We start from the raw sequence: 21,225 nt of genomic DNA, 5'->3' as shown, positions 1-21,225 counted from the left end.
CATCAGTGTTTTGCAGTTTTAGCGTGTTTGGAAATAGCATAATCTTCATGACAAGTACAACCATATTTGAATTCGGTACCTAATTCCATAAGAATTGAAAACGAAGGAGCGGACCAGCTGTAAACCATCCAACACCTTGAGATAAGTTTCGGTTGATGATAAACCACAAACATCGAGAGACCATTCTATCCTAGCTTATCGATTTAAAGTAAACCTAACTACTTTAAGAAATGTATATTAACTTACCATTCCACTTGCGGAAGTGTAGAAACATAGTAAAAAGAAATTCATTGATATCGACGCCATCTCTTGCCTGGCCGAGATGTTTTCTCTTTACTATAACAGAGAGCAACTATATGGGAGACTTAAATTCCTGTCAAAATGTTTCCTCCGCAACCCAATGCCTCCATCATGTATTTGACCTATGGCCCAATGTAACAAGTTAAGAGAGAACAAGGGAGCTACCGGATGGAAGTGCACAGAAGCAAATTTATTTCATCCTCCATTCGCAAGAGGAGTGAGAGAGAGCTACAAATAACGGTATAAATACCCTTTATAGGGAACTGCACAAAGTACTCGCGCAAATATGAGAAATAATGATCAAAGTAAGATGCGTACATCTCGCCACATTGAGGTCATCAGACACAAAGCATTAGCTCTGCTGGGGAGAGAAGCAGGCGTGGCATGTTCAAGAGTGTCTTCGGGCAGTAGCATTGTATGTTTAAAGGAAACAGCGGAAGACGAAGGAATGGAGGAAAATTAGTCTGACGTACCTTCGACGGCGAAATCGTTAGAGATGAGCACAGGCTCAGTGGTTTAAAATGCGAAAGGTAATCTGCCTTGTGATTTTGGGAGGAACCATCGTGGCATTCGCTTAATCTATTTATGGATACTGCAGATAACTTGTATGGTTCAAATGGCTCTGAGCACTATGGGACTCAACTGCTTAGGTCATCAGTCCCCTAGAACTTAGAACTACTTAAACCTAACTAACCTAAGGACATCACACACATCCATGCTTGGGGCAGGATTCGAACCTGCGACCGTAGCGGTAGCGCGGAACTTGGATGGGCTTCGGGAGTTTCAGCCCCGCTCCTAGATTACTGCACCAATTTGTTCGGTGCTACCGTACACTATTATGGAGGGTGTGATCCGTCGTCTAATGTATCCAAGGCTTTTACTGTTATGTAACACTACTTCCCCCTCTTCTAATACGTCGTGAACGTGTAAAAGGTCGTACTATACTGGCACTTGGAAGCATATTAAACTATACGTCTCTCTCTCTCTCTCTCTCTCTCTCTCTCTATGAAAGCTTAGTAACAAAGTAAAGTATTCGCGACGCGCCGGTCGTTGTGGCCGAGCGGTTCTAGGCGTTTCAGTCTGGAACCGCGAGACCGCTACGGTCGCAGGTTCGAATCCTGCCTCGGGCATGGATGTGTGATGTCCTTAGGTTAGTTAGGTTTAAGTAGTTCTAAGTTATAGGAGACTGATGACCACAGCAGTTAAGTCCCATAGTGGTCAGAGCCATTTGAACCATTTTTGAAAGAGAACCATCAGACATTTTTAGCGTAATTACGTCCATTCTTAGCACTAAATACAGCCTGAAAATGGCGAATGGAAAATCTAAACAATTTGCAGTGAGTAAAGGAAGGAAGGGAAGAATAAGGTTTGAAGTCCCATCTACGACGATGTCATATAGACTTCCAAAGAATTAGCCCGGTATTCGCCGTAAGCGACTTAGGGAAATTATTGAAAACCTAAATCTGACTGACCGAATGGGAATTTGAACCGGCGTCCTCACGAATTCAAGTCCAGTGAATTCAGGGGTTTAACACAATTATCTACAGGGAACGGCTGGTCAGTGTGAAGAATTTCACTTAAGTCAAAAGCACGATAACGCCAAGAGAATGAGACCTGAAAGATCTTGCTTGCACAATAAACTCGGCTGCAAAGTCAAACCAGAAAATGAGAGCAGCGGAGCTGACGCAGGAAAACTGCATTGTTGTTTTAAGCAGTGTCCTAATAGACGTTGTTCATTGGCTTCCTCCGACCTCTTACGAAGTGTCTTATCAGTGTCGCATGGATGACTAATTAGTACTTGTACAGTGTAGTGTTGGGTTTGTGTTGTTATGTATGAAGGGAAGGGGAAGGGTGAAACTCGATACCGGCACATAGCCTACTCAATGGGACCGCCGAGTTTCCCGCTCTCATCCGACAGACGGATCACCGTCGTCAACACATGTCCTCACTTCAAGAGTCACTGCAAACAGGTTTGGAATTTAATCCAGGACACTGACCCAAAGACTGGTGATCAGCAATGTTACGCCACCTACTCTCTCCCCTTTCCGAACAAATACTGGCAGTGAAAATTTTCCACCACCAGAATTCAAACCAGCTAACCCGAGTCAAGAGACACCGCATAGACGCCGGCCATCGGTGGCCGAGCGGTTCTAGGCGCTTCAGTCTGGAACCGCGCGACCCTACGGTCGCAGGTTCGAATCCTGCCTCGGGCATTGATATGTGTGATGTCCTGAGATGTTAAGTCCCATAGTACTCAGAGCCATTTGAACCATTTTGAACACCGCATAGACGGAAACTTTCTTTTTAAGCTTTCGCCTCAAATAACATCAATATAAGTAAATAATTCATTACGACTTATAACTGGAATGTTTACGAATGTGGAACATGGACAGTTTTAAGTAAAATTACCACCGGATGCTTAAGACACCAACGAGAGCCACACTAACACATGAAAAGCTTCTTCAGCGAACAGAGAGCGTACAATGGCTATGGAACACCGTTGTCCATGACGCGACTTCTGAGTAGGACACTTACTTCGGCATGTGGGGTTAACTACAAACCAGACAGCCGGACAGAGACGGGCCGAGGATGATGTGTACGGGCGAACTGAGTCCTAGAGTGCTATCTCCACACAAAACTGAACAGGAAGCAGCAAACTGGAGAGAATGGAGATGAAAACCTGCTGGTATTGAAGAGGAGCCGAGGCCAGATCTCCGGGCACTTTGGCAGCGCGCCGTTGCACCGTCATCAAGTGTCCAAATGCACATCAGAAATATCCTGCCATTTCGACGAGGCCGCTCGCACAGGCAAGACGACACGGCTGCAGTACGCTGGCAGAGCAGCACCGTCCAGGCACCGGCCATCACGCCATTTTGACAAATGAGTCGTTTTGCGCGCGCCTCGCGAATGAGTCAGCTGTCACGGGACAGGGCGAACGCGGGCGCCGCTAGCAGAGGTAAATGAGACGCCAGTGCCGTTCTGGAAGGAGTCCGAGAGCTCGCCCACTAGCTTCCTGTCCCAGACGCATATAGAACACCCAGCCACCATATTTTTCATATTTCAGGCCACGCAATTAGATTTGTACGGGGCCCGGCCTTTGGCAGACACGTCACTCGCAGTAGGGTCTCACTTTCGTTATAGGACAAATGCAATCACATTATGAGCTCAAGGAAGAAACTGTGGTTCTTAAACTCGTGTAAAATGTAGAATGAAAGAAAAAAAAAAGGAAAGTTGCGACCTCTTTTACTTTCCAAATTGCTCTCTGCCTGTTTCAAGACTTTCAAGCAGACGCCATTCAGACAGCTTGCACGTCCGACGTCGTTTAACATGCGAAGCTCTACCGTATCGATGACGGTGGCAAGTGCGGTATAGAGTGTTGTTTAGCTATTGATTATAATGACAGAAGGAAGAGGACAAAATCCGGTGTCCACCTGTTCTGGCAGAGCAACAAGTGGGTAGCCGAACCATGTCAACAGATCACGAGTTATCACTACACGAGACACTACGGTATAGCCGGCCGGTGTGACCGAGCGGTTCTAGGCGCTACAGTCTGGAACCGCGCGACCGCTACGGTCGCAGGTTCGAATCCTGCCTCGGGCATGGATGTGTGTCATGTCCATAAGTTAGTTAGGTTTAAGTAGTTCTAAGTTCTAGGGGACTGATGACCTCAGAAGTTAAGTCCCATAGTGCTCAGAGCCATTTGAACCACTACGGTATCTGGCGCAGAATCTCTTCCTTACTTGCCAGCCCAATAGTGACCAAAAACAATTTAAACATTTTTCGAAGATGACTGCCAACAGCCGGTAAGTAATGCATAAAATGCGTATTTGAACCATCAGCTGTTTTTATTTTAAACCGAGACTCTACCGGTTTCGGTCTCTGACCATATTCATGGATGAAGGGTTAAAATGGTTTAAGCCACCAGTTTGCATTAGTCATTACTTAAACGAGGCGCGGTGGTTAGCACACTGGGCTCGCATTCGGGAGGACGACGGTTCAATCCCGCGTTCGGCCATCCTGATTTAGGTTTTCCGTGATTTCCCTAAATCGCTCCAGGAAAATGCCGGGATGGTGCCTCTGAAAGGGCACGGCCGACTTCCTTCCCTAAAACCGATGAGACCAATGACGTAGCAGTTTGGTCTCTTCCCCCAAAACAACCCAACACATTACTTAAAATGTGTAGTGTATGCTATGAATGTAAACATGTATACAGAGCAGTACTGTTTTGTATACTTTTAGAATTTGGAAGTTGGAACGTACGGGCACAGCCATTTGAGGTGATCGACAGATCACACACAAACTCCTCGCTGCCCAACCAAACGTCTCTGTTGGTAGTGTTGACACGCTCTTCCACCAGTTGTTATTCCTCACCCACCCAACAGACCTGATGTCCCACCTCCGACTTACATCGGTTTGCCCCCCCCCCCCCCCCCCCCAAAAAAAAAGAATGCACTCCGCGGGAAGTATTACATGGGTGATGGGTAGGTTATTCATCCAGCAAAACGTTGGCTCAGAATTCCACCAGTAGAGTGGTACCATGAGGGCATACAGAACCTCCCAGTAATGTGGGGTAAGGCCGTCGCATTGGACGGAGATTACGTTGAGAAATAGGATTTGCAGCCAAAACAGTGGCGAAATAATATGGTGTATTGGAATCCTGGACGAAACCAACCTACTTTCAGAAAAAAAGTATCGCTTTACTTATTGAACGCGCCTCGCATAATGCAGCTTGAGTTTCACGTCGATGCAGAGAACAGGAACTGTGAAATAAATCTGAAATCTATTATTTGGAGTATACACGTCAATCATCACACTATTTGTGTAAAAGCCAAAAGAAGTAATAATTTACTGAATTTTACCATTACTGGATACGTTTTTATGAGAATTCTGAAGTTCTCTCAAATATCTTTCTCTCTTAATATTAATGTCAAATATGCTTAACAGGCGGCAACAAGGTGAGACCTGGATTTCAAAAATGAAATGCATTGCACTTAGAACGGCGTACGCCAGAAATGCTCTTCTTATTGGCGTCCTCAGCCTCTGCTCTGGCCACACGGAAACTGCCACAGATTCGCACATCTCTTAGATCAAATTACGACTTTCAGTGTGTAATGTGTCCGGACAGAAACTGTTGCCGTTGTGAAGGAACGTGGCGCTACTGGGTGTATTACTAAAGGCAGACGTCGTTGTCAGATGAGAGGTGAAACACGTCTTGTGTAAGGTGTGATGTCCAGAGGCAGGGCGGGGGTCTCGGCGCTGAGTCAGCACCTCCGCCTCCGCTGCCGCGGTAGCCTGGAGGCCCCGGATATATATATAGCCGACTTGGTCACACCCGAGGCCAGGCCGCACATTCCTGCCGGAATGGGGGGAGTGGAGCACACCACGGCAGCGGGAACCGCTTCTCTGCCTAATGACACCCATCCCTAACGCTCATGGGCGGTTCGAGCCACACGACCCTACGCGAGATTCGAATGGGAACACTTCACATCGCCTTCCCACTTTTGGACCCAATATCTACCTGAACATCGGGACACTTGCAGTTTGGAAATAGAACTAATACAGGACGAAGAGAAGACTGGCGTACAGACTTCGCAAGATGTGGTTCTTCAGAGTCTGGAACCTGAGTAGGTCGGGTGTGCCCCATGGAAGCTGACAGGACCTCCAATGTCCTGAATACACACAAGCGATTGAGCAGGTAGAATCATCTGCACTACAAGACTTCCCGCTGAAGATTCCGTTGGCCACAAAGGCATTGTTATTTGACGATGGTACGGAATTACAGAAAGACTGACAATGTTCACATAAGGTGCAGTATGTTCAAAATGTCCAAATGTGGGTGAAATCTTATGGGACTTAACTGCTAAGGTCATCAGTCCCTAAGCTTACACATTACTTAACCTAAATTATCCTAAGGACAAACACACACACCCATGCCCGAGGGAGGACTCGAACCTGCGCCGGGACCAGCCGCACAGTCCTAACTGCAGCACCCTGACCGCTCGGCTAATCCCCCGCGGCTTAGGTGCAGTAGAGTCTAGTTCTCTTTAAATGTGGATAAATGTAATACGATACCTACAAAAAGCAGAAAGAACCTGATAGTATATAATTACAATGTTAACTATGAACAACTTGGGCAAGTCAAAACGTTAAGTCCTTGCGGCTGCTACTCAGAAGCGATATGAAGTGGGACGATCATGTAAAATTAATATTAAGGATGTGTTAATCGGAAGGGTACTGGGAAAATGCAGTGGGTCTGTAAAGAAAAGAATATACAAGATGTTAATGTGACCAAATCTGCAGTATTGGTACGATGTTTGGAATTGTTGCGAGTAGCCGTGACAAAAGACACAAGATAAATTCAGTAAGCCGCTGGAAGGATCGAGAAAGGTCGGTTTAGTTCATATAGAACTGTAACAGAACAGTTCGGGGAATTTAAATAGGAATTCTTGGAAGAAAGACAGTATAGAGTTCATGGAAAAGTAACTTGTCTTCGAATGAGGTTGAAGGTCCGTTATGACAGCATCTCTTATCTCGTGTAGGGACCATAAGAGTAAGCAAGAGAGACTAGCGCACGCCCAGAGGCGTATATACACAGTACACAAATGGAACAATATATAGTTAGATTTCCTTCCGGCAAGCTCTGAACAGTGCCTTGCGGAGTATTAGATGTACCTCTGCGATGTGAGTATTACACATCTGCAGTAGTAAACACGTGTTTTAATAAAATAATGTGTCAAATAATAGCAAATCTGAAAAGTCATTAGCGCCCTAATGCCCTCTACACAGGTGTAAAAGGAAAGAACAACTGTGCTACTGTTATTTGTGAAAACTCTCCCTGCTCTTCAGATTCCCGTGTGTATTTGCAAAAAAAGAGCTAGAAACTTTGAAAAATAAATTATGATAAGAGCGTAATTTGGATTCAATTCTTTCCATCAGTCATAGTACCCGACTGAAATATCTGGTAACACTGGCCTACGAGCGAGTGTATTCACAAATCGTGAACTCAATGTGTCTCATAATGAACAGTGATGTGATAAAGACCGTAACTATTGGCTAGCGCTTGTGCACAGTTAGGCATTAATGCGACTTCAGACAATTAACTTTAGGTGAGTTTAGTTGTGTGTGTAATAAGGAATGAGAAGCAAGGCGTTTTCAGTTTTCATGTTGTATTTGTTTACTTTTTGAAAAATAATTAACAGGCTGTACGGCTACAATCTTATTTGTTCACCTATCCGAAGTTAATACAGTTTACTGGACAGTGATAACCTTCAACCGCTGAGACAACTATTGTTATGTGCTGTAAGACGATCTTGCCCGACTATATCGAATCGCAGTTCGCTGTAACTGCTAACTTTCGCACCCCTCGAGATCTGGAGGCAAGTAGTCTGCTTGCCAGACGCCGTGTGACGCCCTTCCTAGTACAGCTATCTATTTCAGAGAAAATTATTTACCCATTTTATGTGTGTGTCAGCTCTACAAATGGACTTTTTTAATAACGAGAAGTCACCTTCTATTGAGTTTACAACAATGCTAAAGCAACATTAACAAGTGCCAGTTTTCTCTGATCGACATAAACAGATTGTAACGTTGCCGTTAGTCTAACGGCAAATTTGTATACTTGGTCGAAAACTGAAATATTTCCCTACGCCCTTGTGCTGCGTTTAGGTAGGATTCCGATCCGAATCCCCTCTAATCATTAAAAGTTATCCTAGCTATGCTCTCTTTCCGTAATCACGTTTTTATTGCATACTGGTTGGTTGGTTGTGTGGGTGATTCGGGAGAGGGGACCAGACAGCGAGGTCATCGAACCCATCGGATGAGGGAAGGAAGTCGGCCGTACCCTTTCAAAGGAACCGTCCCGGCATTTGCCTGAAGCGAATTAGGGAAATCATGGAAAACCTAAATCAGGCTGGCCAGACGCGTGTTTGAACCTTCGTCCTCCCGAATGCGAGTCCAGTGTGCTTACCACTGCGCCACCTCGCTCTGTAAAGTTCAAAATGGTTCAAATGGCTCGGAGCACTATGGGACTCAACATCTTAGGTCATCAGTCTCCTAGAACTTAGAACTACTTAAACCTAACTAACCTAAGGACATCACACACATCCATGCCCGAGGCAGGATTCGAACCAGCGGCCGTGCGGTTCCAGACTGTAGCGCCTAGAACAGCACTGGCCGGCGCTCTGTAAAGCAATGGACATTTAACATCTTAGTATGGGTCGTTGGTACGAATACAACAACAGATGAGAATCTGAGCTTGCGACACAGTTGGAGAAGCCAGCAGGTTCATAGGTCTCAACGCGCTGAGAGATGTAACACATGTTCACTAATAGGGCAGTCTGTTTGCCAGGCTGCTGATTGTTTGAACCCGGCTACGGCTCTATCTTTACCGGTCAACATACCAGTTTCCGCAGGAAAGCAAACCGTGGTCTGTTTTAAGAAACTGATTAACGGGACAGAGGAGACAAACAAATGCGTCACATTCGGCCTGCAAACGGCAAACCTAGCGGGAATTAGGGGCTATTCTGGCCAGCGCATTTCTTATCTCCTCCAACTACCGCTAGATGACGTAACAAACACACACACACACACACACACACACACACACACACTGTGAGAGGAAAAAATGGGGAGAGGTATCGTTTATATTCACTTACAGGTATTTTCTTTTTTTTTTTTTTTTACGGAGAAAGATGTGATGTAACGACTTTTAAGACACTGCATGCAGATTATTTTTCCAGTTTGGGGGAGTGGGGTAATGGAGGGGTAACAACATTATTGGAAGCACGCAGAGTTTACAGAGCCTGAAGACAGTGTTACAAATATCTGTCAAGGAAACATTTTTCGTGTAGAATGAAATGAACAGAAAATGCCTTCCTCAGCCCAGTAACCGACTATCATCAGTGATTGAAGAATATACTGACATTAGCTTTCCCAGAAGGGCCTAAGATTCCGTTAGTTGATAGCTTCAATACTGTCTGTGTACGAAATGAATTACTAGATGACACTGTGTTTGCGGGGAATGTTTGAGAGTCTTGTTGCAGTCTTATTGCCTAATGCTGTCGCAGGTTTCTTAGGACAAGAGACACAAAACCAGGTAAACCGAATAATCGGATTCCCTGCGGTAGTAGCAAAAATAAGCATACTACAGTTTCTGCAGTGTGTATAAAAACTCTCTCTCATTTGGCATGGAAGAACACGTTACAGTTGAAAAATCTATTACTAATTTCTGAGTTCTAATTGAGCTGCCGTTAATCCTGTTTGGTTTCTCCCTCGTGAGGTACGAAGTGCCACTGCACATGTAAAACTGTCGTAGACTTATAGCTAGTCGGCACTCGAGGAATTACCTCGTACCCTTAGTTCGCTTTTCTCTTCTCTTTGTCTGAAAAGGTGGAGGAGTGGGAACAGAGTAATTTTATTAGCCGAAGCTAATCACAGTGTATGAGATAAAACCATAGACGCTTCTTAATACGTTGTGAATCAGCGCTGGTGCATCCTAATTCGCGTAGTTAGCTCGTGAAGATTCTGAACGTATTTCAGTTTTAGGTCATTTAGTATTCATATCTTTATTACTTTTAATGTCTTTCTCTGATTTTTCCTTTTGCTCATGTTGTCCCGCGAAGAACAGCCAAACGTAAATCGTGGTAAAGAGGCACTGTATGAAAGTAATTTGTCCATATATTGTAAATAGTAACATCCGAAGAGAAAGAAAATAGCGTTGTACCCAACGTTATTAAATTTCAATATTCAAATGAGTTTCTCCACATCACAACAGCATCATCAAGTTTGCAGTTTTTTCCTCTGTCTTTAGTTTCACTTTATTCACTTTTTATCAGTGAACACTGCAATTCAGCTTTTTTTTTATTTTGTGAGATAACGTTGTCTTGTGAAAAGGGTTGGTACAGGGTGACAATTATTGAACTATATGAAAAAACGTAAATTAGTTACAATCTGCAGCGTGAACACACCTTATTCCTTCTGTAAACTTCACTACAGACATTTGGATTTGAGTTTTAACATGTTCGATATGCCTGCTATCATTGGCGATGATGTGGCGGAGACAAACAGCGAAATTCAGCACGACTCGCTGAAGTGTCGGAACATCGATGTTGTACATGACGACCTGAATGGGTGTTTACAGTTCAGAAATGGTTTTGGGGTTATGCTGTACACCTTGTCTTTATTATAGCCCCACAAAAGGAGTCGCATGCGTTCAGATCCGGAGAACATGGCGGCCAATTGAGGCCCATGCCAGTGGCCTGTGGGTACCCCAGAGCCAGAATGCTGTCCCCAAAGTGCTCCTCCAGCACATCAAACATTCTCGCGCTTCGATGGCGTCGAGTTCCGTGTTGCAAGACCCACGTCTTGTCGAAATCAGCGTCATTTGGATAATGGGGATGAAATCATCATCCGAAACCTTTACGTACCGTTCGGGAGTCACCGTGCCATCAAGGAACATCGCACGCCACAGTCACTCGTTGAGGTTGAAGAGACTTCTCGATGGCGAAATGCGGATTCTCAGTCCCCCAAATGCGCCAATTTTGCATACTGACGAACCCATCCAAACGAAAGTGGGCTTCATCGCTAAATCAAACCATGCATGCCCATGTTAATTCCCACCATGCCCCTCCGCCAACGGTGCAGTTTGAACGTCCTAATGTAGACCGTTCAGAAGTTATGACGATTTTATTTAATGTAGTTCAATAACTGTCACCCTGTATTATCAACTGTTTGTGCTAGTATTACAGGTATAGCTAATAGTGGATCGTCGATAAAATGTTATAACAGAAAGGGGGGGGGGGTGATAGTGGTTATGGTAATGGCAACGGCTATTTCAGGATTTTCTTTACCTGTGACGTGTCCTCCTGTTGTGGGCAGAGGGATGTTGTCCAACTGCACAGATCTGTATTGCTGGCTGGTGGTGGTCTTTTGCACACGTTGTGTTTCCTGGACGACCGTCTGCTTCACGTAATCCTCTGGCCCCGCCTGAAACACGTTAAACACACCACGATGCATAACCCTGGCAATATCAAGAAAACAAATGGCTTCGCTTACAAAAATTAGAGCCTCTCCCCTACCCTATAAAGTTCCACTTACACAAACAACATTGGCAAATTTCATTTATCTGCGTCACTAACAACCTGACACTAAAACACTATTGAAAGTACCTGGTGCTTCATTTAACAGTGCTTTACTGAAACACTATTCGCACGGTGCGCCCTTGAGACCATTATTTGACAGTCATATCCTATATTCTAAGCCTTGTAAAATATCTTATTTTTCCATTCCTCGTTTAAAACTATTTTCAAGAAATTAGTTGTTTTTAATTTTTCGCAATCAAATTTAAATACTGTGCAGTTTGATTTAAATGTTCATGTTTAACAACTATTACCTCAATGTGACAAATGTTTCACGTTTACTCACGACATTAAAAGAAAACGGAAGAACTTTGGTTTATTTACAACAGTTTTAGAGGGGCAAGTTTCAATTTATTTCGATTATTCAAAATTTAATAGTCATGACAGGACGCATACCGAAACGCAGGCACTGTGCATAAAAAACAGAAAGCTGCTGTTTGTGGATACGTCGGAAAAATAATCAGAAAAAACCCTATTGATGATTCTTCATTCGATAATGTGGAAACGACAGATCCTTCCAACGGAAGTCGCATCGCAGCTTTCGTTGCAATGGCTGTCGTCCGGAAATAAGAGAAAACAGTAAGAAGGTAAGTTGGTCTTTAGTGTCCCAAGATAATTACGTACAACACGAGCTTGAATTATACAACGAAGTTTCTGGAGAACGACAGAAGTTTTTTATGACAATCATGGAAGAACCATTTCGTCTGAAGTGGTTTGGGGAAACAGCGGGAAACTCAAATCGAGATGTCTGGACGGAAATTTGAGCCACGTTCCTCTCGAATAAGAGTCCAGCGTACTAACTATTGCACCATCTCTAACGGTTTTAGGCAAGTATTGCGGATAATATTGTCGAGGTGTGGCTTTTCTTTGAGCTGAAGGAAAAGAAAAGTACAGGGTAACCTAATCAGACACACAGAAATCAAACACCGACAAAGAAAAATACTAGAAGAAAGAGTAAAGAGCTCTCCGTCAGATAATAATGGAAAATATGGAGGTGTAGGTGAAAGTCATTGAAAGGAATAAAGGAGGTTATCCTATTGACTATGGTTTCGGAACTTCAGCACTGGCCAGTCACAACGGGCTATTGTTTTCGACGTATATGGTTTAGAGTCTACGCTCATGGTCAGGTGGCTATAGACTTTTTGTAAATTACTTGTTTATTTTAGGAAAAGAGCGCAAGGCAGTGAACCATCTTAGCTCATGAGATCGAAATGGCGCGTGTCTGCCAATGTTCGAAAAATCTGATCGCTCCTAGAAGGCAAAAAGCACTGTGACACTCTGGCACCCTAAAGGTAAGAGAAAAACAAAAATTAAGAGTGCCTCAGAAACGGGTTAGAATTAACAGGGTCAATTATACAGGGCATTCCCGTTTTAAGCGATCGTGGATGAAGAGCTTACGGTAGCTTTAAATTTGCTTTCTCGACGACGTCAGAGTCCTCGGAGTCATTCACAGGTGCGTAGCAGATTTCTTTGCCCAATCTGGTTTCTTGTCGTTAGAAGTACGCAAACTCGGTATAAAGTTTCGACTAGAAGCCACATGGAGAGAAAAAAGCGTGTACACCACGATAATTTTTCGGCAGCGCCATAAAATGTGGGTCTGGCTTGCTTGCTTGTTTCGCAATGGAACACAATGCCTCTAAGAAAGAAGGAAAAAAAAAGTATCTGATTACACAATCAGATGTGAACATTTTGAGCACGTTACGTCTACTAAATATTTAGAGGCAAGACGAAGAAGCGGTATGAAATGAAGCGATCACGTAAAATCAATGTAAGTAAAAACTAATGAAATATTCAGTTTTGTTGGAAGCGTTCTGGGAAAACTCAAAGAATCTGCTACCGATCCAGAATTTTCTTTTGATGTATGAAGTCCTTATCAAGTAGGGCTGACAAATATCGAACGATTCAGAGATTTGCTACAAGGATCTTAACGGGTGGTCATAGTCCATGCTTGGGGAACTTAATTGGGAATCGTTGGAGGAAAGTCGACGTAGCTCTCGCGAAACCTGTTGGATAATTTCAGATAACATGTATTCGAAAAAGACTGCATTCATTATGCAACTATTATCGTATACCTGGCATAAGGACTATGAGACTAAGGTAAGAGAGGTAAGGGCGCGCCAGCCGGAGTGGCCGAGCGGTTCTAGGCGCTTCAGTCTGGAACCGCGCGACCGCTACGGTCGCAGGTTCGAATCCTGCCTCGGGCATGGATGTGTGTCATGTCCATAAGTTAGTTAGGTTTAAGTAGTTCTAAGTTCTAGGGGACATAACCTCATATGTTAAGTCCCATAGTGCTCAGAGCCATTTGAACCTTTTTTTTGCGAAGGCATATAAAAACAAACTAAACTCCGCCCGAACAGGCCATGAAGGCCCAACGGGTACCGACCGGCAGCCGTGTCATCCTCAGGCCACAATCATCAATGGGTGCGGATATGGAGGGACATGTGGTCAGCACACAGCTCTTAAACAGTATGCCAGCTTACGAGACCGGAGGCGTTACTTTTCAATCAAGTAGCTCCTCAGTTCTCACAGGAACCGGTGTTACCTCTGCGACATGGCCGTTGGCCTGCAAAGGCATATAAACAGTCATTTTCCTTCTCTCAGTACGCGAATGGAATGGGAAAGAAGATGGATAATATTGGTGCGATGTACCCTCCGGCATACACTGTACAACGGCTCGCGGAGTTTATTTATAACGTAGTGTTAAGGCGTGTGCGGCGGAGGGGAGGGGCTCTTTCATGCCAGACTCTGAATACTTGGCTTAAAATCCCATTTCTTCCGCGGTACTGTAACTATAGCATCACATTTTGGAGAGGACTGAACAGGACTGTGAGGACACTGATCTGCTTCTCGAAAGAGGCCAAATTCTCACGTGGCCATCTTGATTTGACTTTCCGGTGAGTCCTCTAAGCTTACGACCTATTTCTTCCTCCCCTGTCATTGCCGTGTTGAGCTACTGCTGAGCCTAACGAACTCACGTCGAGGAGTTCCGCTCCAGTAATTCCTGTAGCTTCAGAGGGAGGAACCGAGCACTGCTCTTTCCTTAGGGCCTCCTGGCAGGTGCGTCTTCGGGCCTCCTGGCAGGTGTGAAGGGTTCCGGAAGCGAGCATCGGGCTTCGTAAACAATGGGAGCGGCGGGCCGGCCCGTCAGCGCGAGTCATTTGTCAGGCGGCCAACGCGGCGGCTGCCAGCCCACACAGCGGGCCATTGTCAAGGCTGCCTGGATACAACGCAAGGCCGTTCGTTGTACCCCGCCGAGCCGCGCGCACGTCACTCGTAAACAATGCCTCTTGTTTCGCTCTCCGGCAACGCGGCTGCCAGACTTTCGCACCTGTGTTGCGGCAGGCGCCGCGGTCAGTAAAGGCACACACCGGAGCCGCGGAAGTGGAGAACACGTTTTTCTTGTGGCTTCGGCGTTCGTTTCGTCCGCCCCCGTTAGCTGAGTAGTCAGCGCGGCGGTATGCCACGCCAAGGGCCCCTGGTTCGATTCCCGGCTGGGGCAGGTGATTTTCTCCGCTCAGAGACTGGGTGTTGTGTTGTCCTCATTATCATTTCATCCTCGTCTCCAGCGCGCAAGTCGCCCAATGTGGCGTCGAATGCAATAAGTACTTGCCCTCGGCGGCCGAACTTCCCCGAATGGGGGACTCCCGGCCTACAATGCCGTACGCTCATTTCATTTCAGCGATCATTTCGAAGTTAAATTCTCCACACCTTCGCGGCCTCCGTGCACGGCCAGTTTTATGATTTACAGCTCGACGACTTAGTTCCATCGGAAGATTTCCCAGAGATTCCCAGGTTGAAAATTCCAGATTTCCCAGAACCTATTTTCATTGTGTGTGACGGCAAGTTTTATTTTAAGTTGTCTCCGGTCGTTGTGGCCGAGCGGTTCTAGGCGCAACAGTCTGGAACCGCGCGATCGCTACGGTCGCAGGTTCGACTCCTGCTTCGCGCATGGATGTGTGTGATGTCCTGAGGTTAGTTAGGTTTAAGTAGTTGTAAGTTCTAGGGGACTAATGACCTAAGATGTTAATTCACATAGTGCTCAGAGCCATTTTTTAAGTTGTCACATCGCTTATTACTTATTATTTGCATCTACGTACATACTCAGCGTGCCACCATATGGTGCATGGCATCTTGTAAAAAAAAAAAAAAAAAGAACACTCTGAGCACTATGCGACTTCTGAGCTCATTAGTCGCCTAGAACTTAGAACTAATTAGACCTAACTAACCTAAGGACATCACACAGGCCCATTCCCAAGGCAGGATTCGAACCTGCGACCGTAGCGGTCGCTCGGCTTCAGACTGTAGCGCCTAGAACCGCACGGCCACTTCGGCCGGCTATCTTGTACAACTACTAATCATTTCCTTTCCTGTTCCGCTCGCAAATGCAGCGAGGGAAAGATGCTATATGCTTCCGTACTAGCCTTGATTTCTCTTAGCTTTTCTTCGCGGTGCATACGCGAGGCGTATATGCTGGCGGCAGTTGGATCGCTCTGTTGGCCGTCGTAAATGCTGATTATATAAACTTTCTCAATAGCGTTTCTCGAAAACAACGTTGTCTTCCCTATGGGGATTCCCATTTGAGTTCACAGAGTGTTTCCGCAACAGTCGTGTGCTGATCGAACCCAACGTAAACAGATGTAGTAGCACGCCTCAATTATTACAATTCAATGTTTTCCTTTAGTCCGACTTTGACACTAGCGGTAATCAAGAATGGACATCACAAGTGTTCTGCATGCTCCACTTTTCTAGAAGTCTCCAAATGAACCGAAATCGACCATTCGACTTCCCTACAAACGACCTTTCGTTCTTGTCCGCAGATCGTGGATTCCCAGCCGGGTCAGGGATTTTCTCCGCCGGGTCACTGGGTGCTTGTGTTTACTTCCTCACTTCATCATCAGTCGAATTAGTGGCGAGACTGGACAATGTACAGACGGGGCACTTGTACGGAAGCTGATAACGGCGCAGTTGAGCGCCCCACAAATTAGTCATATATTACGTTCTTGCTCCATTTCGTGTTCCTTTGAAACAATATGGCAATACAGGATCTTCCCGGAGAAATGGTCAGCATTCAGATATACGACAAGAACAATCATCCGAAGCAAAAAGCTATAGTAAACATATGCTCTAAAAAAACATCTCCTCTACTGAACATGTGCTCATAACTCTTAAGGTATGCATTTTAGAGCCCATGTTTACTAGACTTTTGTTTCCAATTATCGTTCCTCCCATATCCCTGAATACTGGCCATTCCTCCTGGGATATCCTGTATTTTTAATCGACGTGGCAGAGTCAAGCAGTACGCGACTAACACTGTAGTCTAATATTATGGGATAGTTATTCCTATTTATCTCCATTAGCTTCTATTTCATGTGAGGAACGTCAGCTTGCTCTAATTGTGGGAAAATGTAAGTTCCGTCCAAGTTCGTCTGTATCACCCTAGTCACTCAAAGTATTCTCTCTCCCGCACACAACAAGAGATATCAGCAAACAATTGCAGATTGCTGTTCACCCTACTACTGAGATCTTCAATGTATATTGATAACTGCAGCCTGACGATACTTTTTTCAAGTTATGGTAGGATTTACTGTTTTATCAAATATTTTGTAAGTTATAAGCTATTGTCACTTCCGGCAATCCCATTGTTGCCGTCATCCGATACCACGGCGTGCCGTACATTGCGATACCATGAAGTATATGAGAAATCCTCACAGAAACACGCGAACCACTGTCAATTTAATCTCAAAAGACCTTCATGCAACGACGCATTATATTCCGCTCTTCACACTATGGTCGTTGTTGACTTCAAACATGACACAGCGAAATTTCAACTGAAATTAGTGAAAAAGGACCTAAGATTGAACATCTATGGCTAATTAATGTTCACATACGTACCCGTATTTACGAGATATGTTCAAAAGATAATGCGAATTTTGGAATTTAGCATGTTGTGTTAGTCCGATTCGTGCGATTAGTCTATTTCGTTTTCGTGTTGGTAAACATGTCTGACAGTATTAGCCAAATCGGATATTTAGTCTGTTAACTATTTAAAAGGTTACATGTACTTTGAAAAATTAATCAGACAATTTGCATTTAATTTTGCTGCAAGGGTAGGATAAAGTGAAGTACAGTTTTAGAAATATGTTTTTGTGAGTGTGCTACTCGGAAACCCTTATTTAACTCATAGCACAAACATTTCGACGAAGGCCGTTACGACCTTTAAGATAACGAGCGCCCTGAACGCCCCTGCGCGCTATCAGACGATGTAATCGTGGAGAAAGTGGGAGAAATTACTATGGACAATCGCCGAATCAGAATTAGGAAAGTTGCTGACGACGTTCGCATATCAACTGGTTCATGCAATGAAACTTTTTCAAATGTTTTGGGTGTGAAACAAGGGACAGCAAATTTTTTTTCAAAACTGTTGACTTTCGAACAAAACCAGCAGCAGATGAAAGCTGCTCAGCAGTCGTTAGATTGACTCAGGAATGATACAGAACTACCGAAATTTGTCGTATCAGGTGACGAAACATGGGTTCACGGACTTCCAAATTAAGGCTTAATCGTCCCATTGGAGACAAGCATTCTGTATCGCCAGGACCGAGAAAAGACTGACAAATGCGGCCAAAGGAGGAGACTTCACTCTGTTCTTCGCTTTAAACAGCCTAACACACTCAGTTCTTGCCACAAGGCCAACCGATCAGTAAGTAGTAAAACTTACAAGTTCAACGTGTTTGCTTGAACAAAATCTGAAAAGAAAAAGCCGCCTGGATTTATGATTAAACAATTCATGGCTTTTGCACTGTGACGCTGCACACGCACACGCTGAATAACATGTCCGTGAATTTTTGGCCAGAAACAATACCGTAATGAAGTCATAGCCTCCATATTCGCACGACGTGGCATCATGTATATTTTTTGTTCCCAAAACTAAATAAATCCTTCAAATCATATATGAGATTAAAAACGCATCGGTGACAGAGATGAAAGTTATCCCAAAGTCCCCTAGAACTTAGAACTACTTAAACATAACTAACCTAACGACATCACACACACCCATGCCCGAGGCAGGATTCGAACCTGCGACCGTAGCGGTAGCGCGGTTCCAGACTGTAGAGCCTAGAACCGCTCGGCCACCCAGGCCGGCCTCAAAGATCAAGTTAGAAGTTTTCCGGGGATTGGAAAAAGCGCTGGCAGAAGGGTGTAATATCTAAAGAGAACTGTTATTTCGGTGAAACACCGATGTAGACAAAATTCTTTCCAAAAACAAAAAACAAAAAATGACCACACCTCGCATATATTAAACGATCACTTCTGCTTCTGTGTTGATGAGCAGTTCAGAGCTACAGGACAAATTCTCACGTGTACGATACACTCAGTCACGCACGCAACCCTAAAATGGGAAACGATTTTGGAGCTTGAGAATCGACGAACAATAATGAAGGTGCTTGAAGCCGCACGGGCGACGGATGCAGCCGCGTTCGAGTAACTAGCATTCCAACAATTCGAAGCACTTCTCCACTTCTCCTTACGTCCTTCTACAAAAAGATTGTTTCCGAAACACAGTCTCTGATTTGTTACGAAAGGAATCTCGACACTTATTTCCGTCAACTAGCACTTCTGCGTCCTAATTCTGGGAATTGTCTGCGTATTTATGAAGTCCGTAAGATTTCCGTGATTTTTGCAGCACATTCAATTTCCCTGAGAATTCCACGTTTTTCAGGTAAGTCGCCACCTTGTATGAAGTATTAATACATTTTTACCGAATCAGTAGAGATCAGGCTTCCACAGTAATTGGGTAACGAATTCCAATTTAGTGTGTACATTAAATGTGATGCAAGAGACCCCCGCTGAACGGTCAATATTCCTTATAATTGAATTGAAGGCCACGGCGAAGAAATCACGGGCGGATCGCGATAGGCCGGTTGCGTTCGCTGACTAACTGTTGTTGTTGTTCACAATTTAGACTTGTGGTCTCACGGTGGTGTAGTCTGCTAGCATCGAATGGATAATTTTTTATGAAAATAGCTTCGATAGTGAAATAGTTATAAAGATTAATTTTTTGTAATTATCTGGAAATCAGAAAGAAAACAATGGCAGATGATAAAAAGATGACATTTACAGCCTTTTAAATGTCTTTTTGTTGTGTTTGTAAGTATATATTTTCTCGAGAAAATAGATGATTATCAGATCCCAGCAAAGTGTAGATTCTGTTTAATAAACTCTACTGTATTTTTCTCACTCACTAGTTCAGTGTTTCATTGTTGAAGCTATTTTTATTTAAGAAAACTATATCTCTTATTTACGAAGAATGTAGGCTCTTTCTTTGTACAGGTATCGTAAAACTCAATTTTTTTCCCTCTCTCCCTGATATCAGGTCGCTTTTGTGGAAGAACATTCAAAGAAAAAATAGTACTCGCGAAACCTTCGAAATGTGTCACGGGCACAAAGCATATAACAAAATAAAAATTAAGACTACACCATATCCACTCCTATGACAAGATGTTAACTCCGAGCACTCCACCGTCAAAACAAGCTACCAACAGCAGCCAATCGTTCAATTTATCATCCTTACATACACATCCAGTGCTTTTGTGAAACCACATAAAACCAAAATAAGCGTAACCGGAGGTGCATTTTACCCCATTCCCCCCTAAGTAAGAGCTTTCAGTCACTGTCTGAACCATTCTCTCATTTTGTTCAATAAGTGGTTGTGATAACAATACGAGGTACAACATGCCATACACTTTACAGTAAAGTCCTACATTTGGACATAAATCGTAACCTCTATATAGAACCAATGAGGGGGAATTATCAAGATCTTACTTCATAGGGGTGGAGGGTATGTGCAACCAGAGACAGCTGCAAGAGGAAATTTAATCATTTCGAAACAGACTGCCATTGAAAAGTATACAACCAACGAATTGACGTTAACACTAAAGTGCAAATAATATGTAATTACTTTTCTTGGTCCGTAATGAACAGTCAAAGAGAAGGAAACATTTTTGTGAATAAAATAATTGATCGCATTGCAAGGCCTCTATAGAAACAAGTGTACAGGCGATAGTTAAACCTGCACGAAAAATAGGTAAATATTTGAGGTTCCCAGAGGGCGAAAATTCATAATAGGACCAGAAGCATTTGGTATTGGAAAAAATACAGTTCCTACAGGCTAGATCGAGAAAAAAAAATAGAAGTAGGTGTTCAAGCTTAACAACAGAATCAGAGCCAGAGAGGAAACATTTTAAAAGGGAAACTCAAATTAACACACACTCAAAAATCCCAAAACTATTTCGTATACCTAGCTGCAATCGGTATCATAAAACTAGTATGTGATTATTTGATTCTAACTAGATTGAAAAAAAATTTCTAAACGTTTCTAAAAAAACTAATCTAAAGTAGCCAGTGACAACAATGATCAAGAGTGATCTAACTAGAAATGAACAAATTTATGGATTAACGTCTCGTCGAAGATTAGGTTATTAGAAATGGAAAACTATATGGGGAAAAAAATGAAGGAAAGGAGTCTACCAGTTTAACTTACTGTGTGCAATCGGTGAACATACTGTCCCTGCATGAGCGAAATGGTAACATTGTTTTGTCCTGCATTGAACTGCAGTCGTTAATTAGAAATGCTGCTCTGAGGGATTGCCGTTTCCATTGTCTCGATCTTGAGTTAGCGCATTCCACTAATGCTCTGGATTAGCTGTGTGTGTTAAATGCGTTCTCTGTTGTAGCGGGCAGACATGCTGATATTCGGTAAAATCACATTCATGTAGCTATTACGCCGTTC

General features: G+C 43.9%; 1 protein-coding gene across 4 annotated transcripts in view; it reads right to left on the bottom strand.

The window, feature by feature from the left end:
* Positions 1-21,225, bottom strand: part of LOC126298936 (filamin-A) — a 496,221-nt gene that overhangs the window by 76,166 nt on the left and 398,830 nt on the right. For all 4 annotated transcript variants that reach the window (XM_049990534.1, XM_049990536.1, XM_049990533.1 and 1 more), the window contains one exon: positions 11,148-11,283. In XM_049990534.1, coding sequence (XP_049846491.1) covers positions 11,148-11,283 — 136 coding nt within the window. The remainder of the gene's footprint in view (positions 1-11,147; positions 11,284-21,225) is intronic.

The sequence above is a fragment of the Schistocerca gregaria genome, chromosome X (assembly GCF_023897955.1).
Source record: "Schistocerca gregaria isolate iqSchGreg1 chromosome X, iqSchGreg1.2, whole genome shotgun sequence".
Taxonomy (NCBI): domain Eukaryota; kingdom Metazoa; phylum Arthropoda; class Insecta; order Orthoptera; family Acrididae; genus Schistocerca; species Schistocerca gregaria.
This window is presented reverse-complemented; position numbering and strand designations above follow the sequence as displayed.